At 51.7% G+C, this 26,954-nt stretch overlaps 1 protein-coding gene across 1 annotated transcript in view; it reads left to right on the forward strand.

Moving 5' to 3' along the window:
- Nucleotides 1-26,948, forward strand: part of ALPK3 (alpha kinase 3) — a 39,150-nt gene extending 12,202 nt beyond the window's left edge. The window contains exons 5-15 of the mRNA XM_025199899.1: nt 6,806-6,923; nt 10,584-11,928; nt 17,039-19,046; nt 20,487-20,634; nt 21,332-21,459; nt 22,572-22,607; nt 23,137-23,411; nt 24,067-24,155; nt 24,490-24,707; nt 24,894-24,942; nt 25,507-26,948. Of these exons, the coding sequence (XP_025055684.1) occupies nt 6,806-6,923; nt 10,584-11,928; nt 17,039-19,046; nt 20,487-20,634; nt 21,332-21,459; nt 22,572-22,607; nt 23,137-23,411; nt 24,067-24,155; nt 24,490-24,707; nt 24,894-24,942; nt 25,507-25,846 (4,754 nt within the window). The 3' untranslated portion in view covers nt 25,847-26,948. The remainder of the gene's footprint in view (nt 1-6,805; nt 6,924-10,583; nt 11,929-17,038; nt 19,047-20,486; nt 20,635-21,331; nt 21,460-22,571; nt 22,608-23,136; nt 23,412-24,066; nt 24,156-24,489; nt 24,708-24,893; nt 24,943-25,506) is intronic.
- Nucleotides 26,949-26,954: the final 6 nt, after the last annotated feature.

A 26,954-nucleotide genomic window follows, 5' to 3' on the forward strand; every position in this document is an offset into this window, starting at 1 on the left:
CCCCCCCCCAGCCATTTCTCAAAGAAAACCCTGTGGTTTTAAAAAAATTCTGATTATGCTATGCTGTAAGAGCACATTGCTAGCATCTTGTGTAATAAGCAGACAGCACACAGGGCACCACAGTGCCCACTGCCCAGTCTCATCTTGCCTTTGTTTGTGGAGGACAGGCCTCCCTCTGTTCAAGACTGGCACCTCCTGTGGCAATCACATCTCTCAGTTGTGCAGCTGTGACAGGTGCCCTGTGGGCTCTCTCTCTGTGGCATGTTCTTTGTACTCATGATGCTGTGATGTTGGGCATTAGAGACAAAGTGAGGTAGCTGTACCCAGTTTAGGCTTGCATTTGCCTGTAATTGCCCACTTCGCAAGGATAAATCCTGCAGAATATGGCCCATAGCAGTGACTGCAGAAGAGACTGTCAGCAGTCTTCAATCTGCGTGAGGAGATGACACAAAACTGCAGACAATTTGTCCCACCATCTCCCATGGGTTGGAAGGCTCCACACTGCTTGTTACTTGTGGGGTTATTGCTGGTTGATGTGAAAGCAGCTGTCAGCAAACTGTCTGCATCGGCTGTATGAGGAGTTGGTGGGAGGGACGAGTTGCAAAATGACAGCTGTAGGAATTATGAATGGCTACTTTATTTGCACTGGGCTTGTATTACCACCAGATCTTCAATACTGTGGTCAATGGCTGAGCCTGGGGCTGTTTTGAGGATCCTCTCAAACAGTAACCTGGCTGGGTTAGCTGCTTGACCCCAGCCATTAAGTAAATGCTGTTATAGCCAGCAGATAGGGAGGTGCAGGGGGTGAGCCCCCAGCACTAGAGAGGCATTGGACTCTTGCTCCTGCCTTCAGCAAGGCAGCCTACTGCCAGCTCCCTTGACTGGGGAAGGGCCTGTCATGAGGCTGTAACCAGAGCTGCAGCTCCCCCTGCCCTGATGCTTGGGGAGAAGGGGTGGAGGTGGGGGCGTGGACAGGAAGCCAGCTTGTTCTTGGACAGTGTATATTCAGTGATCCCTCTCAGAGTGTCTCCAATTACAGCCTCCTGTGCCATCACTCCCTTGGCTCTTGTCAAGGCTGTAGCAGGGTGGGGAGGGGACCTTGGTATGTCTGGGTGCGTCTACACATTCATTAATGCACCGTAGTTACTGTGCATTAAGTTTAGTACTTGGATAACAAGATACTAAATCCATGTGCAGTAATGCTACTATGCAGTAGTGCCAGTGCATAGGTTTTTTTGGATGTTAACTGCACTACTGTGCAGTGGACTAGTAGCACAGTTTTGCCCAGCATGCTACTGCGCAGTGTTATTAGGCTACTGCGTAGTTAGTGTCTCATTTAGATGCAAACCAGGCAGAAAAGCTGCTGTATTCAAACTCTGACCCCAGTTTATGTTTATGGTAGGGTAGGGCTGGCCTCACACTTCCCTTTCTTGCTGTCTGCAGGATTTTTGCACCCGGAGCCCCTGGGAACAGATTTTCAGCCTTAGCCCCTGGTCCCTATAGGACTGTCCCATCATGCCCAACTCTCCCAATGGCTGAGGCACCAGCACCAGAACAGCCATGGCTGAACTGGGGAAGTGGGGTAGGCAAGGGCAAACATGGTAGCTGGGGTGGAGTCCAGCCCAAGGATCTGTGCCAGCACAGCCTTCCTCTGCCAAGCAGCCACACTGAAGTCACTGGGGCTCCCAGTTTGCAGGGCGGACCCATAGCAACCAGGAAGAGGAGTACACTTGGAGGTGTCATCTGTTGTGTTGAAGTGGGGCCATGCTGAACCCCAGGGATGAGGGAGAGGTGCAAAGGGAGCAGAGCAAGTAAAGGTGAGGGTATCAAAGGTCTAGCGGTTCTGTTTGGAAAATGTTGCTAATGGTTCTGCAGGGAAGTGATCCCAGCCCTGAGCCCCCAGTGGGTGATGGGTGGTGGGGAAAGCAGGAGCAGCCAGAGCAGTCCCAAGCCTGTGAGGGCACAGGGTGGGAGGCTGAGGCTGCATTGTGCACTGGCTGGGAAGGAATGGCCCCTTTGTCCTGTCTGTGCCAACTAGTCTGAATGTATGTGCCCAGGGAGGCTGGGACACAGCCAGCCATGGTGCTGGAAAGCCCAAGGCCCAAGGCTGGAGTGGGCTCACTGAGGGTATTGCAGTCACCCTTGGGGTAGCATCAAGCAAAGAGAAAGCTTCAGGGAATCTTGTCCAGTAGTAGTTCTGTGGGACTTCAGGACTTCAAGTAGCCTGGCTCTCCACAGCTGAGTGTCCTTAAAACAGGATGTTGGTGGCTGGCTGCGCAGTTCTCTGGAGGTGGTTTTAGGCCAAGCATACTGCCATCTCTGTTTTTCTGTCCTCCGCTAAGAGTTTCCTGAAGAGCCCTGCAGAAGCAGGCCCAACCGCACTGCAGCATTGCCTCACCCCCATCTTCTGTCTGGAGGCCTTTGGTATGTCCTCTGGCCTCCTGGCTTCTCTCAGCCGGTTGCCAGAGATATGTCACTTCTTCCCTTCCCTCCTGCTATGGGAGGCTTCTGCCACCCCTGCCTGTTGGACAGAGGGGCAGCTGCCAGCGGAGAGATCCTCTGCCTCCCTTCCTTGGCTGGCTGCTCAGAACACACTAGATGGCCTGGAAAGAGCAAAGGGAATCCTCCTTGTTTGGGTCAGTGGCAGGCTCATCCTTCGTCTCCTTCATAGCAGAAGAGTGTAGGGGGAGAAGATTCTGAACATGGGGGTGTGAAGCTGAGATACCAGGCTTCCAGATAGCATGACCTCCTGGTTGGGCTTCACAGAGCCATCATAAATTGCATGCAGAAAGACAGGGCACTTAGCAAAGGCTGGCCAGGAAGCTGTTAGCAGTGCAACGTCTGGTGGCTTTGGGACAGGTTGAGAGGCATGAAATGAGAGGTCAGGAGAGAAGCAAAGGCCAAGTGGAGGGGAGCAGAGCAGGGAGCAGAAGAAAAGGCCTGGTGTTAGCTGGTGGGTAGGGTCACCATTGAACTTTTCCCAGGAGAGGAGGAGCCATGGCATGGACCTGAGCAGGGGGAACCACATCCAGAAGGACAGGGGATGGGGCTGACCCTGGCAGCAGTATGTAGGTGCATTGGAAGGGTAAGGGGTGTTGTGGTGGCTGGGATGAGGAAGAAGTGCTGGCCCAGGGCAGAATCAGGACAGGTTCTGGATGAGATAGAGAAAGAAGGGCCTGGATTTAATGGGAGCTGGGGAAGAGAGAAGGGGAGAGAGGAGTGGGCAGAGATTGTTGCAGGAGGTGTTGTCAGTGACTGAGCAGGGCAGGGATGGCGGGAGGGGAGAGATGCTCACTAGAGGTGTACTGAGTCAGATTTCTGTGTGGTGTCACTGCAAAGGCCTGGGAAGTATTAGGGTGGGTTATCTCACAGTCTGTTGGGACAGGAAAGTGCTTCTGAGGAACAGTGGGAGTAGTCTCCCTGACCTGAGCCGCTTGGGACTCTTACAGCCCCCTGGAGACAGGCGGAGACCAGCAACTCCTGTGGAGCCAGCTGAGATGCAACAAGGGAACAGAATGGCCCAGCCCCTCTTCCCTGTCCACTGCTGCTGTCACCTCCCCGATCCCATCAGGCTCCTGAACATTTTGACTCTTCTCTCCTCAGTCTGCAGTATCAGGCTGCTCTCCCTAGGGTCCCTCAGGCCTGTCTTGGTCATGTCTTCTTGAACCACTGTTCTGTCCATTCTCCTCACTCTGCTACTTCAGCTCTCCCTCAGTGCCCTTATCTATGGCCTTACTTCTTGCACTCATGCCTCCCCCCACTCTGCCTCCTAGCCCCACAACAGTCTCTCCATCCTCTCCCATCAGGCAACCCTCTCTTCCCCTTCCAAATAATCCCTTCTCCTTTCTCTTCCTCACTTGTCTCAGCCCTCCCACTATCTCTCTGCTGTTTTGATCAGACTGAACTCCAGAACAGGGAACAAATCTGATCTGTGTTTGCAAAGCACTGTGGAAATCAACGTAACAATAGTGCCCTTCCTTCTAGTCCCATCCATCAGCTCAATGGCAATGCCAGGGCTGAATTAAGCCCTGTCTTTGGTCTCTCTGCTCTAGTATGTGATAAGCATTTGGTCACAACTAGCGAGACCAAACTTGCTTCTAAGATGAGGCTCTTTCAGTCTGGTATGGTTGCTTCATTAAACACTGCACTGCTGAAATAATGGACCCTGGTGTAGGTAAGAGGCAGGTCACGCAGTGGCTACAGCACAAGATTTGGCATTGGGAGAAGCTGGCTTTCACATCTGGCTAACATAACACTGGGCTGCAGTCAGCCTCTTTAGAGCAGACCTAATGACATGCCACTTGCTGAAAAACTTTGGAACCTGCAAAGGGAGAGGGCTGTGTAAGTCCTGTGTGTTGTTAATATTAAAGGCAAATGTCTGTAGTCTGTGTATTTGCAGTTCTTGAATGCAGAGCTCTGAAGAGCCCCCGTTGGACTGCTCTGTGCTTCAGCCCATCCACAACAAGTAATCCTGACCATGATTTCTACCCTGCGGCACTGTGAAGCTGGCAAAGCAGGCTGTCTCACCCACAGGGAAAAGTTGCTGTGGGCAGGAGAAAATTCTTCATCCCTGCTTGTTCAGGACTTCAAGTTCAAGAGAAGCAAAAAGCTTAAAAAATGCTTGTTCTGTGTGCCTTCCACCTCCCCACCCCAACTTGGGAACAAACAGGGCACATCTGCACCATGGTGCCAGCTGCGCCCAGAGTAGCCGTGAGCACATCACACTCATCTGCTCGCATGGGTGTACTCCACACACCAAAATATGCTGGTGGGGCCACTCCCAAGGGTCAGCTGCTCTTGAATTCATAGAGACAAGGTATGGAGAGCAGCTGCAAAGGGACACTTATGAGCAGCCTCTCAAGCCTGTTTCCCAGTTCGGGGTGTATCAGTGGGAGTGGATAGACAAGCCCGCAGGATCGTCAGGTAAATAGGCCTCCTTTAGGAGGTGAAGCTCACATTGGCCTTGCCCTTGTCTGTCCCCAGTGGCTGGGGAGGAGTAGGACTTCTCCTTGTTGTTGGTGTCACTCTACACTCCACACTCCTCAGTTGTGCCTGGAGGACTTGTGCTTTCAGTCACACTTCCACTAGACTGAGTGGGAATTCACCACCCCTTTACAAGGCCTAGCATAGTTTGAGGGCAGATGACCAAAGGCATTAGTCCATCTCCCTCTCTCTACAACCAGCCCCTCAGACCCAGGTTCTAGGAAACGACTCCTTCCCCACACCAAACCCCTTTCTGGTTTTTATGTGCCCAGAGACCTGAGACCAGAGAAGAGTCCTCTACCAGGAAAGTAGGATGGAGTGGCAGAGTGGAGTTGGAGAGTCCCCCAAAAAGGTGGAGGAAGAGAACACCTTGGAATACAGAGATGGATGGGGCCCAAAATATAACTCAAAGGTGGGGGCGGGGAAGAGCTGGGAAAGCCCTCAAACAAATTTTTTTTTTTTAGTTTTCCATTGCTGTTCCAGTCAGGGTCAGACATCCCTGCAGAGGCACAATTAGAGATGGAAAAGACCACAGAATGAGCCTTTTGCTGATAAATCTTTGCTTCCATCCCCCAGACACTAGCCAAAAGGGGTATGCAGCCCCTGCCACAGAATGAGTCTGTAATCCATGTGCTTGTTCAGCCAAGAGCTGCTGGGGTGCAAGGAGGTGTCCTTGGGTGAGGTCTGTTGCCTGGTGCAATGCGAGAGTTCAAACAGGAAGGTCCTGGGGGGTCCTCCCTGGAATCTGTAATAACCACTGTAACAGAGTTAATCAAGGAGCCACTGGCTCAAGTGGTTTACCCTCAAGCAGGAGGGTAATTGCAACTAGAGCTAGATCTGATTTTATGAGAGAAGGGAACATGTCCCTAAGATCTAAATGCTGCAGTTTGAGGAGCTGTTCAAGGAAGCCTTGCATGTTTATGAGGGGGGTGGGGTATACGTGGCATTCAGGCTTGCATTGCCAGAAAGAGAAGGGGAGAATGCAAAAGAGTATGCGCTGAGCGAAGGGCACCATCCGTGAACCTTGCCTGTCCTACATCTCACTAATAGAAGCCAACAAGTCATGTTTCTCCAGCGGACAGAGAACCCCAAATCACCTTCCCTAAGCGCAGGAACTCCCAGTGCATCCACCAAATCATTCCAGTTGGTAGAGAGAACTGCGCATTAAGGCAGTTCTGCTGGGCCTGCCCGGGTGACCAGTGATCTCTCTGCTACAGCTGACCACAGTCAGAATTTATCTCTTTGCCTGGCTCTGAAACCAAGCAGTCATACATGTCATGATGTCATTATCCTGAAACGGCAGGCGACATCTGTTGTCAAAAGGCATTTGTAGGACACGAGCCAGTGGTGATGCAACCCAGGTTGTTTCTGCTTAGTGGAAACTTTGGGTTCAGCTTACAGAATGTGACACTTAGCGAAGATCTGGTAGCTCCATGGAGAATCGAGCGTCTGTTTTTTAACCTTAGGTCTAAGCCCATCAAACCCGCCTGCTTCATATAAAAGTGCCAATGTTCTCACCTCCTGTTTGCATCCAGTGTGACAGGGGATGATCCATTCCCCTCGCGTCAAGATTGAAGGGCTCAGATTTTTGCTCACAAATAGCTGTATTCCTGGTAGTAATAAAAGATGAAAGCATATGCCCCTTATTTGCAAAATGCAATGTTCTTTCACTCCATGTTATAGCCCTGGATAAACTTGGGGAGATTAACAAACAGTGTTCTCTGAGATTTAATTGTACTATTGATTCTTTTGGCTTCTAGACACAAACTTCCTTTCCTGTTTGTGTTATGCTCCCTATGCTGACATGCCATTTTCTATCCAGGTTTCCCACAACCAGAAGTGACTTGGTATAAAGATGATGAGGAGATGGACCGGTACTGTGGTTTACCAAAGTATGAGATTCTCCGTCATGGAAACCGCCATACCCTGCAGCTATACAAGTAAGAAATCCAGAGGGCCCGTGGTCATGACAGTTTAATCGCATCCAGACTCCTTGTCCAAATGGAGGGAGAATACTCACTATTTAGCATGGCCCATTCTATCTGCGACCATCTATCTGTATGAGTGCCAGCTTTAAGGCACACATGTCTCAATCGCGCCTTCCTTTTCCCCCTCCTCCCTTGTGCAGTCATGAGATTTGAATACCTAAAATGGTTATTGCCATGCGATGTTGGTTACTATCAGCCATTAGCAGCCTCTGCTAATTTTCCATCACCTTGTCCCTAATCCCTCCCCACTGTGGATCACATCAGTGTCATCTGTTCATATGACTCCCATCCTCCCTGCTGAAGGGCATGATGAGGGGCCCCCACTACACTAACTATTCTCTGGTGTCACGCAGGAAGCAGGAGGTATGAGAAAGCTCAGAGGGGCTCATATTTTCTACGCAGAATAGCTCTGGTAGCAGCATGTCTTACTGGTCAGCATGCAAGGAGGAGAACTTAGAGAGTGATGGAAGCAGTGAGAAGAAAAGGCAGGGGAAGTGACTAGTACCAACATGGGCAGATCCAGAATTGTGCAAGAGGAATGTGGCTCTGAGCATGGCTCCAGAGCTTGGAGTGAGCGCTGCCTCTGTTTACTCTCCCTTTCTCCCCTGGTGCACTGAATTCAGCAGTAGGGTGCAACTGTGGCACCGCACCCCGTTGGATCTGCCTCTGGGCACAAATAGCAATGAAGGCAACATTTGGATGAGACCAAATGAGAAGGGTAGAAGTGTCCTAGTGTGGCTTTTAATGGGCTTTGCTGGTAGAGGGATGAGGACCTCATCCAGATCAGAGGGGAGCCACAAGAAGGCTGGAGGAAGGGAGATAGAGACAGCTAGAACACACAGCAGGGTGCTTTCCCGTGAGCCAGAGTACTGCTCATAATGCATCCCCCAAACTGGACTCTGATTATCTGACCCCAGGTGAAGACAATTGTCACAGCAACTTGAGCAAATGGTCAAAATATCATCATGTGGGCTCTGCTGGGCTTGTGGGCTGGGTTATGTCAGGATAAGTGCTTGGGCCCCCAGCTCCCAGTCACTAGGGCTGTGCGAGGCTTCAGACGCGGCTTCGGATCCGGAGAAGCTTCGGACACTTTGGGGTCGGAAGCAGCACATCTGGGTTGAAGCGCTGGCCTCGTTCGGCTTCCTGAAGCGGTTCAGAGCCGCCTCAGAGATCCGGCCATAGGGTGGAGCCGCCTCGGAGATCCAGCCATAGGGTATAATGAGGAAACAATAAAATATCTATAACTTTGGGTTTTTTTGTCTACTTTGGATGAAATTTTCAGGAGTGGTAGACTCTGTAGAGAGGATGAAGCCTGCCAAGGTTCAAGAAGTTTGGTGCAGGGGCTTGGGGGGAACAGCACCCCAAATACTTGAAAGCAAAACTCCTGTCATGTCTATGTGTTACAACACAGGGGGGTGAAAACTGCAGGAGTGGTAGCTCCTACTGAGGCCACAAAGCCTGCCAAGTTTCAGGAAGATCGGTGCAGGGGTTTGGGGATAACTGCCCCTCAAGCTGCTGACAGACAAAACTTGGCAGGCCGGGTGGTTGTTATCTGATCAAGGGAGGAGAAAGGGAGAGAGCAGTGTTGAACACCACTGGTGTAGTTGATTGTTGCTGCTATCAGCCTGCAACCTTCGTAAATCTTCTAGCTCATGTCAAGCTTGCAGGTAGAGATTTGGTACACTCTCAGTTGCTCTGGATTATTGCAGAAGCAGGGGGCCTTGTGGATCACTGTCTGAGAGGCACCTTGGAGCTCTGAAGGCAGAGAGATGTGCTGCTAGGGTCAAGGTGTGCCTCCAGCCCTGTGTGAAGTGGGCTGCAGAGGGGTTCATGTGATCTCATCAGACTGGGTCTGTTAGGGCAGAAGGGAAAATTGAAAGAAAAAACAGGTTGACGGAGCTTTGCAGAGCCTGAGAGAAGGAGCCAGTGTGGGGATTCACTTGGTCCGATTATGAATTCTTGGGTGCTAGCAGTTCCTCCAATGCCAATATTACAGCTCAGGCCTCCTGCATGTGGAAATTGTGGCTGCCTTGAATGGCTGTGTTAAGGAAGCTCTTATCTGGATGCCTGTTCAAAATCAACCATACTATTGTTGCCATTGCTGTGAAGTGTGGGGAAAAGATGCCTATAGGCATCTAAGTATCTTTGATCTAAGTAGGGCAAGAAGGGGGAGTGCAAGGCTGCATCCCTACAGCTGATGAAGCAGTGACATTAGGCAGCCATACAGACTCCCCAGAGACCCCTCCAAGGCAGCACCCTCCACAAAATGTAGAGCCATGGGATATGCAGAGTTCCTGCATAGTTCTCACTTCACCCAGACACTTCCCTTTTCTAAACATGGATTTCAATGGAAAAGGCTTTGTTCTTTTAATCAATGTTAGAAGAGACCAGAACTGGGTTAGTAAATTCCTGGCATTTCACAAAGACTTGGGCTTCAGTTTGACTCTGCCTCATTTGAGCCCTTTAGTACTTGCAAGATCCAAGCTCCAAGACTGCTGCTGTGAAAGATTCAACTGAATCTCTGTGTTCAGCTTTAAATACATGCATCTGTTTTATAGTTGGTGGCAAGCTGCCAGCCAGTCCTGGATACTCGAAGAATTCTCTGTAGGAAGCCAGTAGTCTGATTAGTATTTTTCCATAGGATATGGGATAGACTTGCAAATAATAGGAGTAGGGATGCTGGGAGGGGAAAGAGAAAAGAAACCTTCCTGTCTCTCTAAATGTTGTGTATAGAACATAACATAAGACCCTAAGAACTGCACACTGGGCCAGACCACAGCTTCATGTAACCCAGCAGTCCTTGTCTTACAGTGGTGCAGAGTGGGTGCAAATGGGGAGAGTATGTAGGGCTTATCCAGACTGATAAGCCCTACATAAATATAAGCCCCTACCCTTCTTCCTTTACAGCTTCCAACATTCAGAGCCTAGGAAGTCCTAATTCAGTGCTTGCGCCCATAACCATCATTTTTAATACCCACTGATGCATCTAACCTGCGTGAATTTATCAGTCTTCTTTCAAACCTGGTTAAATTGCCAGCCTCTACAGCACCTTGTGGAAATGAGTTCCACAAGTTAATTACACACTACATGGAAAAGCTTCCTTTTGTTTGTATGAAACCTGTTTCCTAATAATTTATTTCTATATCCCCTAGTTCTAGTATTGTGGGAGATTGTACATAGTTATTCCTATTTATTTTTTCCACCCTATTCAGTATTTTATAGAGCTTTATTGTAACCCCCGCCCCAGCCATTTTTTCTCTAACCTGACAAGTCCCAATCTATTTAGTTTCTTCTCAGATGGGAACTCTTCTAGTTTTACTGTATTCTTTTTGAGGTGGGGGAGACCAAAACTGCATGCAGTATTCAAGGTGTGGATGTACCATGGATTTATACAGTGGCAAAATGGCATTTCCTGATTTCTTTTCACCCCTTTCTTCCTAATTCCTAACATCCTTTATGCCTCGGTGGATGCTTGTCAACAGCTCCAAAAAGGACTCTTTTGCAAAGAATTTCATTGGCATATGTGTGCATGTACAGGTGGACACAGTTGTGTGTTCAGACAGTGCCTTGAGGCAGACAGATGAGACTCATCATGTTGTTTTTGGTCCTCAGGTGCAGAGAAGAAGATGCGGCCATTTATCAGGCCTCAGCTAGAAATAACAAAGGCATCGTGTCCTGTTCTGGTGTCCTGGAAGTGGGAACCATGACAGAGTTTAAAATCCATCAGAAGTGGTTTGCTAAGCTCAAGAGAAAAGCAGAAGCAAAACTACGTGAGATTGAGCAAGGGAAAAAACGAGGGAAGGAGAATATGGAAGTGGAGAGGTTAAATAGAGTCAGTCCAGAAAGATTCCCCCGAAAGCGGCGGCTGACAGGGGATATGAACCCCAGGTCAGGTGCCTCGCTCTGGGAGAAGGATGATATGGCAAAGGTGCATGTTGTGGATCCTAAATCAAGATTACATGAAGAAACTACTGAGTTGAAGGAAGCATCTCTAAATGCAGTGGCTGGGTTTTCAAACAACATGATCACAAAACCTCTGAAAGCAGAGGTGACCACCAATGGGGACTCCTCTCTGGAAAGTGCAGAAGAGAATGGGAATGGCTTTCTCACATACATCTATGAAACGGTGGAGGAAATGACTGCCAAGCCCATCGCTAAAGAGTCCTCTGCAAAAAAGAAAAAGAAAGAGAATGAGCCTCCCAGTCTGCTGCCATCTAAACAGGAAGCTTCAAGGCGAGAAGAGGGTGTGAGAGGCAGGGGAAAACCCTCCCAGAGCCCAAGATTTGCCCCTTTCACCACCTCACCCAGGAGACCTCAGGCAGTCACAGCAAGTGATCTCAGGGTTGAAGATGTGCCAAAAGCCAAGGAATCAGGGAAGCCAGTGAGCCAGGAGGTCAAACCTGGCAAGCATCAGCCTTGCCCCCCACCTCCCCAGGGTGAAGTATATTTTTCTTTGAAAGAGATGTTTCTTGAGAGCAGAGTGAAACCCATAATGGAAGAAGGGGAGCCAGGAGCCTCAGAAGTTGAGAGTGAGGCTGATCTGCAGCCTCCAGCCATGGACAGTCAAAGGAAGACTTCATCACCTGCAACCAAGGAGTTATTGGCAAGGCCTGCGCCAACTAAGGAGCAAAACAGCCAACCCGCAGAGCAGAAATCAGAGGAGAAGGAAGCCATGGATACAGAGGTAGCTACAATGCATAGTAAACCATCCAGATATCCCACTGGGAAAATATCTGAGCCCCCTAGCTGGACCATGGAGCCAGCTGGTGAAAACATCCGAGCAACAGACCTCCTGGACTCTGTTCAACCTTCCGCAGAGCAGCCCCTACAGCCAGTTACCCTATGTGTGAATCAGATGGCTCTGGGTCTAGATTTGCCCCTGTGTGGCCAGGAGACCAGGGGTAGCTTGCATCAGATCTCTTTGGAGGAACAGCTGGTCCCTGGAGTGCCTGCTGAGGTACTGTAAGTTCTATTTTTTTTGTGGTAGTCTGACCTCATGCAAAATGTTTCCAAATCAGACAAGCAGCAAGCACTGAAGGCCTGAGCACCTATTTATAGCTGGGAATGAGTGCTGTATGCGTATGACAAGCAGGGAGGATGATGCCATCTGTTTAGTTTAGCGATGAGCCCAAGCCCCTAGGTGGTCTATTTAATGAGCCTTTATGTAAATGAAAAGTGGACCTGGCAGGTACACTGCGTGAACTTCATTAGACATCACTGGGAATTTTGTTTACAGTGAAACATGTATACAGTAGACCGGGTTGGTTTTTGGCTCCGTCCACCCTGCTGGAACAGGGTGGACACAGAAATCTTCCTGCTGGCTGCTGGGTCAGAGCAACTGCATCTGCTCCTGACTGTCACCATTTCCCTTCAGCCTGTGTCTATTTTTGTCATTTTATCTGGAGCGTTTTCCATGAAGTGTAGTGTTAGGCCAGAGGTTGCATGTTTGCCTGTTCACTCAAGTTCTGACCTGGGGTCTTCTAAGACAGATTTCACGGTCCTCGTGAGATTGAGACATCTGAATTACAGGACTGACATTCAGGGATTTCTTTTTTTCAGTGAAAAAGTAGGTCTGTAAAGAAATAAAGTTGAGGCTCCAGGGCAAAGAGAGTAGCCAGGTGCCTGTGTGCATGTGAGCTCAGTCTCCTGTTCCAGAAGATTAGGAAAAAAAACCCTAACCTGGGGTTCCAGCTTCTTCACTGGACAGTGTTGCAAGGGGCTGGTTCTGCCAAGTGATACATAATCTTTGTGTGATGCTGTTACTACCTTAGCAAAGATGAGCACCACAGCCCTGAGACTACCCTTGCACAGACCCCATTAAGTTCCCAGTGTGGCACAGCCCTGACTCTAGTCACATGCATGGCAGGAAATGTAACACCTCTACACACGTAAAACCTTGGCATTGGAGCTGTCAGGTGTTCCCATGGAACAGGTGCAGGCATTTCCTGAGCCTGGCATCTGCTTTCCTCTTCTAGGCTTCAGTACAGACATGCAGCCATAGCTAGGGCTAGGGCACAGACTGGAAAGTGCCTGTGTCATGCTAAGGAGTCAGTCAAATTATTTGGACAAAACCTGCACAAAGAATTGGGCACCTGGTTCCTGGACTCATCCCAGCACAGTACTCAAGGCCCCTTCTGTAGTGTGACAGTTCAGCCTCACCTAATGACCATAACATCTACCTTATCATTGAACAATTGCACAAACCCTTGCTGTGCCACAGAAACCCACAACAATACTCTTGAGCATCTCCATCTCCTTCTCCATGCTCCTTGCTCCCAAATAGGTAGAGTTCAGTGGTTTCCAGCCTCCGCTCTTGTGCTGTCATCTGTAAGAATTTCCCTATAGCTCATTCATGGAGTTCAATGGTTCCTGCACTCAAAGAAGCCCTGTCAGGTGGCACCCCCCACCACTGCCTTTATAGTGCTTTCATTTAAGTTTAATGAGAAGCGTGCATATGGATCTGCAAGCAGTATTGAGAGTTGATGGTGGTGATTGGTCCAAAGAACCTGGGAACCACTGAAGTCAATGTTTCCTTGGTTCCAATGCTGGCTTCATCACAAAGTCTGAGGGATGCCCTCAAGTGGGATTTAGCTTTTGTGAGAAGTGTTTATAGAAATTCTGTGCAGTAGCCAAGACATAATCCTTTCTGATCCTAGAGTAGGAGGAAAAGTTGGCCTTGATCTAACTAATTCTTCACTCTGCCAATAGTTTCCCTGTTATATAAATCACCATTCTTGACGTAAGATTTCTTCTCTTCCAGTCTCCTAGAGAGTCGCTCCATGTGTGAGTGCTGTAGGGCTAACAGCCTCTGGCTCAAGAAGGTTTTTTGCACCAGGTTTTATTGTTAGCACCTCCACTGAGGAGATTCTAACCAACTTTCCAGCTGGTTCAGCTGATCCTGCTTTCAGAGCAGAGGAAACCGTGACATTGGGTCACTCATTTCAGCCACCCAGCCTGCACTCTACCTTTGGTTGCCTATGTACCTCTGGCACTGAGTCCTGCTCTTCACCAGATGGGAGGTGACTGGGGACAGGGTGCAAAGTTAAAGGGTTAATCACACTTTTTCCATCCCTTATTCTCTCCTGTACGAGAAGCTGAGCTCTTCCAAAGTTCCCTGCCATGTGCTGTGGCCTTTCTTGCTGCCTGCCCCCTGCTCTCCCTATTTATTGAGTAATACTCCTGTGCCAGCTTCAGAGAAGGCAATATTCGAAGGGCCTGTCCTTTACCATTCACCTCTTACAAATGGGTCAATCTGTCCATTGTGATCCAAGGGAAACATTAGCAAATATTCCAGGGCTAATGAAGATGAACTAGCTACACTGACTACTCATTTAATGGTGTGAATCAGACTCCTAGTGTGCAGCTCTTTTGCACAAAGATACACAGGGACCAGGTGCTGCAGAGAGAGGTAAGGGTCTCTGCCATGCTAAGCATCTTGTGCCTCTCCCATTGGGGCAGAGTTAAGGTGATGTAGAAAGTATGATCTTCACCCTGCTGTCCTGGTTCTGTAATGCTGGTGTTTTGTTTTGTAACATTTGATGGATGGGGGACCCCAGCTCATTTAATGGTAATTCTGGTTTTCTAGCATCTGAATTTAACCTCTCACATACTGGAAAAGGAGGAAACACAGACCAAGCTGTGGGCTGTGGTGTTTTCTCCACATTGACACAGTGTGTAGGTGTTAACATTAAGACTGGAGTGGAACATTAGTCCCAGCTTCTTGAAGAGTCTCTGCTTCCAATGGTTGCAATCTTGAAGGAAGCTCAAGGATGTGCATGTCTCGTGTTCCTGGGTGCTGCATGGCGAAGATGTGCTGCCAGCAAACCTCTCTTCCCTTTGCTTTTTGGCTGCTCAGCAATGTTGGTCCCCCTTCACTTCCTGCAATCGGAGGTCACATTAGCAGCTTATCAGGCTCTTTTAAGAGGTTTTCACCACTGCCGGGTGCACGGTACCAACCCTACGGTGCCTTGAATGGAGTGCGCCTGTCACTTGCCTATATAAGGAGATGTGGAGCTGTGAGCAGGCTTAGCCCAGAGAGAGGAGGGTCTCTGTGCTCAGGTCAGAGGGAGCTGGAGTCCCAACCAGCATCCTCTCTGCAGTCAAGACCAATGTCTTCTGACTCCATGCACACCTCACTGCAGGAGGAAGGCAGTAGCTAATGGTCACATGGGCAGGTGGCATATCAGCATCAGGACAGCTGCAACCCAGACCTTCTTCCCATATCATTGGAAGGGCTGAGGAGGGCAATGGCCCTGTAGGGAGGAGGGGAACATGCCAGGGTATGTAGGGACAGAATAATCAGGAGGGCTCATATACTTTCCAGAGCTCTGAGCCAGGTGACTCAACTCAGGAGAGGGATGGGGGCGTCCCTGTAGACAGCTGCAGCAGTGCTACTCAGTGTGCAGTCACCACCCAGGGAACAGCCAAAGTGTCAAGCTGCATAATAAATGAGGTGGTGGATAACCCAGAGCACAGTGCAGTGCCCATATGCAAATCGGTGGGCACGTCAGTGTGGCTCCTGCATGCAGTTCTGTGCTACCCATCTCCCGTGGGAGATTGTGGAGGTGGAGGGAGTTAGAGATAAGAGACAGAAATGGTTAGGGGCCTGGAAAATGCTTCAGAAGACAGGGAAGAGATTCAGTGGTCATCAGGGAAACGAGACAAAACCAGTGGGGCATGATAAAGATATAATTCAGATGATGCAGGCACTAGGGCACATGGCTGACAGCTCAGAGGTCGTAAATCTGAGGCCGTAGCAGAAGCACTCATGGTGCAGCCCTGTCAGATTTAAACGAATCTGCAAAATTCTGCTAAATAGTAAATACCTTGTCACAAGGACACAGAAAAGGAAAGTAATTCTAAACTAGGGTGCTATGAGATCCTTTTAAAGGTGCTGCAGGATGCCATTCAGTATTAGCATTGTTATAAGTACAAACACCTGCATGATTCACAAGATAAACCCAGAGATTTTCAATAGGAATCCATAGTGTCAAAAGCATCCTGACCCATGGTGGGTGTTTCTGAGGTCTTTGCAATCAAAGAATTGCTCCTAGTATTTCTCTGTATTCAAACATGAGTGAAAGCAAAGAACTGACATTTTCCAAGGGGTGCCCTGAGTCTATAACAGCTGAGAATCACTGGTCTAATGGAACAAAGAGTGGTCTAGAGAAGGGACATGAGGAGCGTCACTTCTCCCTGACTCCCAAACCAAGCACAGGTCCTTGTAGAGTGTTCAGTTTGAAACTGATAAAATAAACTCCTTTTCCCTGCACCATAATCTTGGACTGTGGAACCCACTGCCAAAAGATGCCAGTCAGGCCAAGAGCTCTGCGAGGTTTTCAGAGGCACCAGATGCTTATAGCAGTATCTGGAATATCTCACTAGAATAGTTAATGTTTAAAAACATTTTAGAAGTGGGGATAAACCCCCTGGCTGAAGGAGTTTAAGCCAGTCCCCTCCGACTTGGGGCTAGAAGGAGACCTTCACTAGGGCAGCAGGGAACCACACGGCCGAGACATTCTGTGGAACCGTCTGGTGTTGGCTGCTATGGAAGCAGGGCCACAGGTTGGATCCATACAGGCTGTCCCAGGTCTGTTCTCACTTGAACTGTTACTCGGTGTTCAAAGGGAGGTCAGAGCGGGCACTTCTTTTATCATGGTCTCTGTATTGACAGTCAACAGTGAAATATCATTCTGCCTTGGCAATAGACTTCCTCAGCCATCTGGGCTCAACGTGTGTTTTTTCTGGACAAGTTACATGCATGTTATGGAGTTGTGTTGTAGTCTTCACATGGCAGGAGCATGGCCATAGAGGAGGAGCCTGATTTTGACAGGTGCCAAGCCTTCACAAATCTAGTGGCAGCCAAAGGAAGCCCGTGGAGCTCAACACTGTTCAAAATTAGTCTTTGATAGTTAGGTTTTGTCCACAGAGGCAAGATCAGACTGTGAGTCATTCTGATTCCCCAGACACTTCAGGGTAGATAAAGGGCAGATGAGCCCTAAGTGTTAACTTGAAATACCAGGGGGATCCAGGTAGTAAAATAATCCTCATTTCCTTTTTGTTCCTAGGCCCCAGAGATGGCAGAGCCAGTGTTATCCCCTGCCAGCAATTACCTGAAGCATCCATCATCAGAACCAGCGGAAGACACTAATCAGCAAGAGAGCTGCTTAAAAGAGGTCACTGGCATGGACACAGAACACCCTGAAGAGCAGGAAGGCCCCAGGCCAGACCTGCAAGAACCAGGGATGCTGACACTGAGCCAGGAAGGCATTCAGCAAGCACCTGAGGATTCCCAGAAGGCTCCAGCTGACTCTCCAGGCCTCCCACAGCCTGTCTGGGAAGAACATCTACCTTGGAAAGAGGAAGAGACGGGACCTCCCCTGATTTTCACAGGCAAAGAGACCCAACAGAGACCTTTTCCAAGTTGTGAGATTAAGGACATGGATTCAGTCGAGCCACCGTTAAAGGAAGCAAGGCCTCCTATGCCTGAAGACAAAATCATCCTTGAGCAACATGTCCATGAGACTGAAGTAGAAGGTGGGAGGATAGACCAGCCATTACCTGCAGAAGCAAAGACACCTGGAGACTGGTTAGGGGACAGCATCCTTCGTGCAGAGACTGAGGGCAGACAGGAGGAGCCCAGCTCCCATGAGACTGACCAGAAAGCACCGACAGTGGCAGAAGAGATATCCTTGGAGACTGAAGTGGCAGCCCCTGTTTTCCCCCAGGTCTGTGAGGAAGAGCAGGTGCCTGCTTCCCCAGCAGAGATATCTGTGCCTGAGGAAGCACCTGGCTTATCTTTCCCTTCTCCAGTCAAAGAGCTCCCAAGCAATGGGACCCCGTCTGTGGTCCACCTGCTGCTTGATATGAAGAAAGAGATGGAGAATAAGAAAACAGATGAATCTGCACTGCACTTGGCAGCCATTCCTCAGCAAGAGAGCTTTTCCACCAGTGCTACTGAGGAGGGTAAAGACAAACCAGTATCTGTATTAGTAGCACCCCAACAACACGAGACAGGCGAGCAGAGAGCTGTGACTCCAAGCAAGAAGCAGGCTGTTATAGATGTGAGAGGTGAGATGTCCTCTTCAGATATAGGAGTTGAGGTCCATCCAGTATTAAGAAAGCCACTGGCTCCTCAGGCTGTACCTGGCTTAGAGGGGAACCGGGAGGAAATATCTATGGAGCAGAAAGTACAGCACAAGAATCTGGTGTCCTCCTTAAAGAACTATCTCCTTCTGCTTTTGAAGATGTCTGATAAAGGCAAGGACAGTGCAAAGGCTGGAGCTGAGCCAGAGGAGAGTGAGGCAGGGGAGGTCCCGCCTGCCATTGAGAAGGAGGCCCTGCCAGAGGTGGGCATTGCAGGGCTCAGCCCCAGAACATCCAAGAAGATCTTCGAAAAGGTACAAACCAACCAACTGTTCCAGACAGCAGAAAGCTTGCCTCTCACCCCCAGGACCTCCCGAAAGATCACAGGGATGATTAACCAGGAGCTAATCACTAGCCAGGAGACTCTGGTAGTCAAGCCTGTTGCACCACTGAGACGACGAGGCCGGGTGGCTTCTGAGTCTGAAGGACTGAGCCTGTTGACAGTGCCCTCCATTGTGGTGGGTAGCATGCCAGCAAAGAGTGCTGGTCAGGCAGAGAATGAGCCTTCCACCCTGAATCTGGAGAGCAGCGGGAGGGAGAACCCCACTGATCCTGTGGCAGTGCTGCCATGTGCCACACCAGAGGAGCTTGCATCTGGGGCACGGCGCAAAATATACCTATCCAAAGCCAAACAGGCAGAGGAAGCAGAGGTGGCAGCCCCTGAGGGCCCAGTGTACCTGAAGAGAGAGAGCCCCACTGTATCCCCACGGCAATCCAGGAAGAACACAGCCCTGCTGCAAGCCCCTGTTCCAACCCCGTCTCCTCCTGTAGAACGGCGCTCCCCAACCCTCACCAGAAAGATGGCCACATTGGAAGTTCCCAAGCTGTATGAGGAGCATGTGGAGAGGAATGATAACCATGAACCCCCTGGTGACAGTAAGCCAGAAGTGCAGGCAGAGGAGACTAGGAAAACAAATGACCCCTTTAAAGGTAAGAAGAAAAGCTCCCTCACCTCTCACCCCTGTGCACAAGAGGTGATGGCAGCATGGGTAGGCACCTCCTTTCAAGTACTTCTCGTTATGTGGCAGTGAAATGACTGTGGATACCCACATATGAGCTAAGCCTTAGTGTTTGAGGAACCTGCAGCAGTTTCTTCTGTGTGAGATAAAGGACAGCAGTATGCAACTGCTGGGACCAGGAGCACACAGCAGTGATGAGTTCTGCAGGCACACGTGGGGCAGGAAGCTACAAGCTGCCAAATGCAGAAGTAGGGACTATGAGATCCTCTCCGTTCATCGAACCTGTACAAACAGATCCCACCCATCTTTTAGTCCAGTGCTGAGGGCACTTGGCCAGGAAGCAGGCAACCTGGATTCTAGGCCCCCTCTCACCCACAATGGGTCTGAACCTGTGTCCTCTGTTTCTAGCCCTTCTACTGAAGTTAGCCCACTGGGCAGCCAACAGAGAAAGGTATGTGGGGCCCAAAGAAGAGCAAGTAGAGGGTAGATGTGTCACTCAGTAAGGTGGATGCTGCTCTGGAAGGGAGGGGACCTGGGGTCTAGCCATTCATGTCCTGTACCTTGACCACAGAGAGCAGGAGATAATGCTAGTGGCACCAGAAGTTTTACTTAGGCTGTCTAGTGCTACTTCAGGAAAGAAGTGTGACCAGGATCTGAGTAGGGGTTGAGACCAAGTGTCCAGCAGAGAAGGAAACCCTTTGAGAAACTACCATCGGCCACACTGCAGCTCACTGAGAGCTCATGGAGCTAGAGGCATAGTGACTGTGTTTGCTGTTACCAGAAGTGGCACATCCCGTCTTCCTGGGTCCCTCAGTGAAACCCAGGCTTCCAGGATGGTTGTCCTGGTCTTTGCTGTGCTGCACACTGACACAAGGTGTAGCACAGGATGAGAGATACCTGATTCTCTGATATTGTGGAAAACTGTTGTGCATCTTCACTTTGCCTTCTCAGTCAGTGCCAGTGAGCGCCATGGGAAACAGTGTGCCACTGCCAGTACCAATCGTCATGTCAGGAGCAGCAAGCTGGGGTGCCAGCACCTGGCACCATTCTATGGCACCTTTCACAGAAAATAGGGTCTCCCGAGCAAACTTCTATGCTGCTCCTCTGTGTTATGACTGACCCATCAGGTGGACCTGGTGCATCTGTCCGTTCCTTTCATTGCTGTGCAGCATTAAACCAAATGCTCTGCGCATCCCAGAAGGAGATTCTCGTTTCCTATCACATGTATAGGAATTGGTCCAGCCCTTGGAGAACATTCCTGATTGTGCAGGTGCCCACCTTTCCCAGGCATCGCTTGAGAACCATCCAGGAGCAAGGGCCCAAACACCACCTGCAAGGAGCACATGGAGTGGAGTTACAGCATGTGAAGCTTGTCTTACCACCAGTCTTTTCTTTTTGCCCTTCTCCATAGCCCCCCAGGTGATACGGAAGATCAGGCCAGAACAGTTCTCTGATGCATCAGGAAACCTGAAGCTGTGGTGTCAGTTCTTCAATATTTTGAGTGAATCCAAGCTGATGTGGTACAAGGATGAGGTGCCTATCGCTGAAGCCAGGAGGAGGTAACCTGCCACCTTCTCTGTGTTTCACTCATTGTATGGAGCTCTTGGCTGATGGATTCAGTCCAGCCCAGCACTTGGTATTTATCAGGCTCTGATAACATAACAGCCTTCCTCAGGGTTTACAGGTTGATGGTGCCTCCTGCTAACAAAGTCACAACATCACAGAAAAGTCAGGCTTAAGGGGCTCCCAGGAAGTCCTCTAGTCCAGCCCCCTGCTAAACCAGCCTAGATAAGTGTATGTCTATCCTATCCTTAAAACTGCATGAACAATCCTCCTGCATAACTACCAGGCACAGTGCCTCAAAACCATCAGGAACACTGTACTTGCCACAAGTAAAGCAGGGGGATGAGGGTACTGCCAATGTCCTGCCACTGCAAGGACAAGTAGTAGTTCATTAAAATACACTCAAGAGATCCACAGAAGAGGATCACACCCTGCACTGCAAAAGGCAAAATCCCCCAGTGCCCAGTCAGATGTTAGGAAACTCAGCCCTCTGGACTGGGAAGAGCTGGGGAGGAAGGAAGTTCTGGAGGACCCAATATATTCCAGAGATGCCACCACTCATGACACCATTGCAAGCTCTTTGAGGCAGGGGCCGTGTGTGCAGCCCTGGTGTACTGGGGGCTGTGTCCCTGGCTGATATTGTACTCATCACTGCAGGGCTGCTTGATACAAGGTAGCTCTGCTCTCTTGCAGCACTGGTGATGAGGGGCAAGTAGCCTTAGCCATCGTGCAGGCGTCCCGAAAGGACTGTGGTGTCTACCAGTGTGTCATCCAGAACGAGTACGGCACTGACTCCACTGACTTCCTGCTCAGTGCGGAAGGTGAGCTGCCTGCCTGGCCTGTGTCCAGCACAAGCCCCTCTCTGGGCCCGGTGATCCCAGTTGCATGGGCCCTCTTTGCCTGCAAGCCCCCTCCTGTACACACAGACACTCAGTGTCAGGGTCATAAGAGGGCAACATGTGAGGTGGGCATGGTGCTTGCCAGGCGTGTTGTGTGGGCAGAGGGCAGGTAGTTGTGTGGGAGGGTTGTGGCACCAGCACCCCCTGCAATAAACAAAATGATCCACCACCCCAGAAAGCCTGAGCAGGTGTGAGGGGGGCAGGTTCACCAGGCAGTGACTGGGAGGCAGGAGAGTTGAGAGGGGGGCAGGTGAGGCACTGGGGGCAGGAGAGCTGGACTGGGCGGGCAAGTGTTAGGTCCCAAGACCAGGTTGGGCATTCAGGGAGTGGGGTTAGTGCTGGGTGCAGGGAGCTGGAGGCAGAAGAGTAAACGGTCATGTACAGAAAAGATGCTAGAGTGCGGAGTAATGTCATCAGGAGCTGGCTGTGGGCAGCTACCTTCTAGGGTGGCTAGTGAAGGGCACCCCTGATCCTGGAGGTGGCCTGGGACCCCATTGCTATGATACTTGGACAGTCTGGGCAAGGCCTTGCTCCACAGCACTGCACAAGAGGTGATGGGTCGAGAGCAGTTGATCTGGGCTCTGGCACTGGGGCCACGAGCTGTCTCAGGCCAGCCTTATTCCCAAGGCCCTTTCTTTGTCCTGTTCTGTGGGAAGGGCAGGCTGACCCCTCCACTGGTCACCTGGCATAAGGATTGTGGGCCAAAGGGCACTGGTTGGGTTCAGACAGCCCCATAGAGCCCCATTCACAGAGGGCCTGGTGCTGCACACCCAGCTCTTCCGCCCGAAGAGCCAGGTCGTGATGGAGCTCCAGTAGCTTATTAGAGCTCAAAATTTCTGTGTTGGGGCTGGCTTAGGCATGTCAGGCAGCTCTGGAGTGTACCTGTCACCAGTGGGCCTCTGGGTGCATCCCCACGCAAGCAAGGGGAAGTGCACAGAGCCCTGTGCATGGTGGGCTCAGGGTGCGCACTGGGTAGTGGTCTCCCCACAATACCTTCATTCTCACTCACCCCCTGGGCTTTGTATCCCCCTCAGTGCTGTCGGGACTTATCTCAAGAGAAGAAATTGAAGGTAACAGAAGCTGCTTCAGGAGCCGTGAGTGCTGCCCTGGCCACATGGCCGAGGCCCTGCCAAAAGCCACCACTCCCTCGCCATGAGGGGTGACACCACACTGAGCATAGGGAGGGCACCCTGGGGATGGGGAAGGAGTTCTGGGCAGGTAGGCAGGGTAGGACTCAGTCGCTCCTCCCTAGCATGCCACCACCCCGTGAAAGCAATGCTGGTTAACGCTGGCGGGACAGGAACTGGCTGATCGCAGGCCCAGACCCTGCTGCCTTCTGAGGCCCTGCAGCATGGTAGCAGGTGGGAAGGCTGCAGCACCCCCACAGCCTGGCTCTGCTCCCAGGTAGAGCCCATCTCCCCTGCCATCTAGAAGCTAAGCCTGCTGCCTGCTTTCTGCCCCCTCTCCTTTGTGGTCAAGCTAGCTCTGCCTTCCCTCTTAACTTGGGGCACAGGGGAGGAGACACCCAGCCCTGCCCAGTCCCTGACATTTCCCTTCCCAGCCTGGCAGTGCCGGCTCACCTTCTCTTCCCTCTGCCAGTTGGTGAAGAGATTGAAATGACCCCCATGGTGTTCGCCAAGGGCCTGGCCGAATCAGGCTACTGGGGGGACAAGTTCTTTGGGCGCATCATGTGTGAGGACATGGAGGTGGGTGACGGCTTCCAGCGCAAGGCGTGCCGCGTCCGGGCCATCTATGGCCTGGAGCCCATCTTCGAGTCTGGCAGGACATGCCTCATCAAAGTGCACAACCTCATCATCTTCGGGACCAAGAATGAGAATACACTCATTGAGAAGAACTATGACATCACCATTCAGGTGGGTGCCTCACTTCACCCTGCCTTGCCCTGGTCCCTCTGCCTGCAACCTGGTGATGGCCTGAAACCCCCTGCTTGGTGGGAGCTAAGGGATATGTGGGATAGTTTCACCTTCTCTGCCTGACCTAGCATTTCCCCACTCCTGGGGCTGCACCTGCCCTGTTCCTGCTCCAGCTCAGCAGGCTCCTCCCACCTGGCCTGAGTCCTGCAGGCTGCCCTTTCCTCAGCTCCTCCCTGCTCTTAGCCCTTGCCCATCAAGCCTGCTCAGTTCCCCTGGCTTCTGCTCACCTGTTCACTGACAGCGCCTACTTAGCTGCCACATCATATTTTCATGCGTGCCCTGTCTGTTTGCTCACTGCCTGGGCACTACAGCAAGGCCTACCATTGCTCTTCCCAGCTCCCCACTTGTCCAGTGCTCACACTTACCCTGGGCAGGCTGGGTGGCTGGACCTCTGGTGGGTCCGACTTCAGCCCTGCAGGTTGGGGTGTTCTATGCTGCCCCATGTCCATTGGGAGGAGAGCAGTGAACAGGACACAGCAGCTGCCATGCCAGTCTCCAGTAGGTAGGAGAGGCTATCTGAGCAGTGCCCCATAGGGCTGGCAGGCCTCAGGGAAGGGCAAGGGCAGGGGCAGTGACTTCTGTGCTTCAATCCCAGGAATGCAAAATCCAGAACTCCAGCCGGGAATACTGCAAGATCTTCGCTGCTGAGGCACGGGCCATCTTGGACTTTGGGGCAGTGCCTGAGTAAGTCAGGACTCTGCCTTTCCTCCATGGACCCCTACTGCAGGCCAGGGAGGCAAGGCCCCTTCCTACCATGGGCATCTCTGTAGGAGGATTGAGGGACATCAACCATAGGTGGCATAGCCCCCTCCCACCCCAAGTGCCACTATGAGGCTGAATGCGCACCATGATCTAGCCAGGCTGGGAGGAAAGTCCCCCACCCCAGGGGATGGGATAACTGCTTACTGCTAGCATGGCCAAGTGCTGTGCAGCTCAGGGAGGCTACTGGGCTAGAGGGCCCTTGGGTGAGCCCTGCCTCACCACCCCATGCTGACCCTTGCCACTACCCCCTGCCCAGGATAATCCCGCTGTACTTGATTTATCGACCTGCCAACAATATTCCCTACGCCACCATGGAGGAGGACCTGGAGGGGCCCTTTGAGCGGTACTGTGTCAGGGAGCGGGACGGCAGCCTGGCCATGAGGAGCACGTCAGAGATCTCACAGAAATGCTGCTCCTTCCAGCACTGGCTGTACCAATGGACGAATGGCAACATCTTGGTGACAGACATGGAAGGTAATGGCAGAGGCTACCACCCAAACAGAGAGGAGGTTCTTGCTCCTCTGTGCCATGCCCCAGGGCCCAGGATGGTATCCTCCCCAGGGGAGGAGACCTCTGCCACCTCCTGGGAGTCTCACCCCTGGACCTAGGCTCCCTGCAGTGGCTTGATCTAAGGCAGGCTGGTGTTCCCTTTCATTGCAGGTGTAGGGTGGAAGATCACCAACGTGAGGATTGCCACAAAGCTGAAAGGGTGAGTGACTCCAGGGAGCTGAGCCGGACTCCTGCCTCATGGGGACTGAGCAGCCTCAGCCTGGTCCTGGCTGCCTGCCCCAGGCAACAGGACTGCCTGCCAGCCTCTATACTAGGTTGAGGGAGAAATGATGGCGCAGTCAGGGGTGTAACCACCCCAGTAGGCATGAGCATGGGACCCCTGTCCTTGCCCCTCAGCCAGCTGGGCACCACCCGCTCTATTCAGTCTCCAGCAGAACTCTCCATCCTGTTGCTGTCCTTGGGAGTCAGTGCAGCATCTCCGTGTATGGTGGTGGGTGGGAGGGGAAGTGAAGGGATGCAATGAGAAGGGGAACATGTATGAGGCAGCTGATGGCAGAGTGCCATAGCCCATGATGAAGCGCCATGGCCCATGCTAATGAGAGTGCAGCGGTTCCCTAGGAAATGGGAGCCTTCGTAAGCAGGAGGAATCACAGAGACCCCAAGCATCCCAATCAGGGGAGAAGGAGCCTGGGGCAGCTGCCCTTTGGAGCCTGGGAGCCCCTTTGCACATGCCTGGGTACTGAGCATCGCTGTTTGCTGGCAGGTACCAGGGGCTGAAAGAGAGCTGCTTTCCCACCCTGCTGGAGCAGTTTGCTGTTACCCACCAGTGTAACCACTACTGTGAGATCCTGGGCCTGAAGACCCTGGAGGCTGTGCAGCAGCCAGTAAAGTCCAAGGGCTCCAAGAGCCCATCGATGGGCAGGAAGGCTTCCTCAACCCAGTCCAGCCCCCAGCTGCAGAAGAAGGGCCTGGCGAGCCCCCAGGGCACCCGCAAGGGTACGGTCAGCCCCAAAAGCTCCCGGAAATCTACTGAGTCAGGGGAGGCCCAGCTAGCTGTGAAGTCCAGAACTGGGGAGAGCAGCAGGTCCAGCCGGCTGCAGTAGGCAGAGCCTGCCTGGCGGGATCGCCGAGCCCATGGGCCGGGGGAGGCAGCCTGCTGCTGCGCACACTTGGGAAAAGGGACCCCTACAGCAGCGGCCAGTGCATCTCCTCCCACCAGCGCCCCGCCATTTGCATCCTGTGTGTGGTGTGCTAATGAAGCAGCAACCGGGCGAAGGACACTAGAGCAACCTGGGAAGTAGCCTTGTGGGCCACAGCTGGCTTGCTGCATGACTGGGCCTGTGGAGTGGGGCAGGGGGAGGGGTCTTGTTATCTCACACGCTGCTGATTTATACCTCTGTAAAGGGAAAGCCAAGCTGGGGCAGCCGAGCCTGCGAGGCAGGGGCATGGGGACAGCCCACTGCCTGCCACTGACCCTGCGGGTTCATCTTCCAAAGCCCGTCTGGGCCGTGCCGGCTTTGCGTTCCCTGCCTCAGCACCAACACTGAACCTGGTGCTCTCCGGGCTGCTGCAAATGCCCCTGCTGCTCCCCCTTTCCTTCCCGTCAGGGCTGTTTGGTGCTGGGTGGATCCAGCTGCCCAGGAGGGCAGGCAGACACACTGGCAATGGATGCAGCCTCTCCCTGCCTGCATCCCTCCCTCCTGAGCAGTGACCCAGCACGGACGTGGGCTCCCAGTCAGTGGTATCTTGAGTTGTTCCCTTTGGCTCCAGCTTTTCTCTACTTGGGTTCATGGTAGCCTCGCACCCCAACTTGGATGGTTCCTGCCCTGTGTACAAGCCCCTACTATGTTGTGACCCATGCCAGCACAGCCAGGCTGCACCACCCCTGCATGTCTAACCCACTGTGCCCTGCAGGGAAGCCCTGAATACTCACATGGAGCCGAACAAGGGTATTTGGAATGGCAGCCGTTGTGGTGCCCCGCGAAATGCAGCAGTGGAAAGCTCCCAGTCCACCAACGTGCTTTGCTGGTGCTGTTGCCTAGGGAGTTTGTGTGCGTCAGCTCACGCGCCAGTCACCATGGTAGCTAGGTACCAGCCGTACCAATACAGAGAGGCAGCTGCTTGCCGCAGCAGGCAACAGGAAGTTCAAGCCTCCCAGGAAAAAAGTGTCAAGTCTCTTCCTCCTCCAAGTGGAGATGGCCCTCCTGCTGA

The sequence above is a fragment of the Alligator sinensis genome, unplaced genomic scaffold (genome assembly GCF_000455745.1).
Source record: "Alligator sinensis unplaced genomic scaffold, ASM45574v1 scaffold1097_1, whole genome shotgun sequence".
Lineage (NCBI taxonomy): Eukaryota > Metazoa > Chordata > Crocodylia > Alligatoridae > Alligator > Alligator sinensis.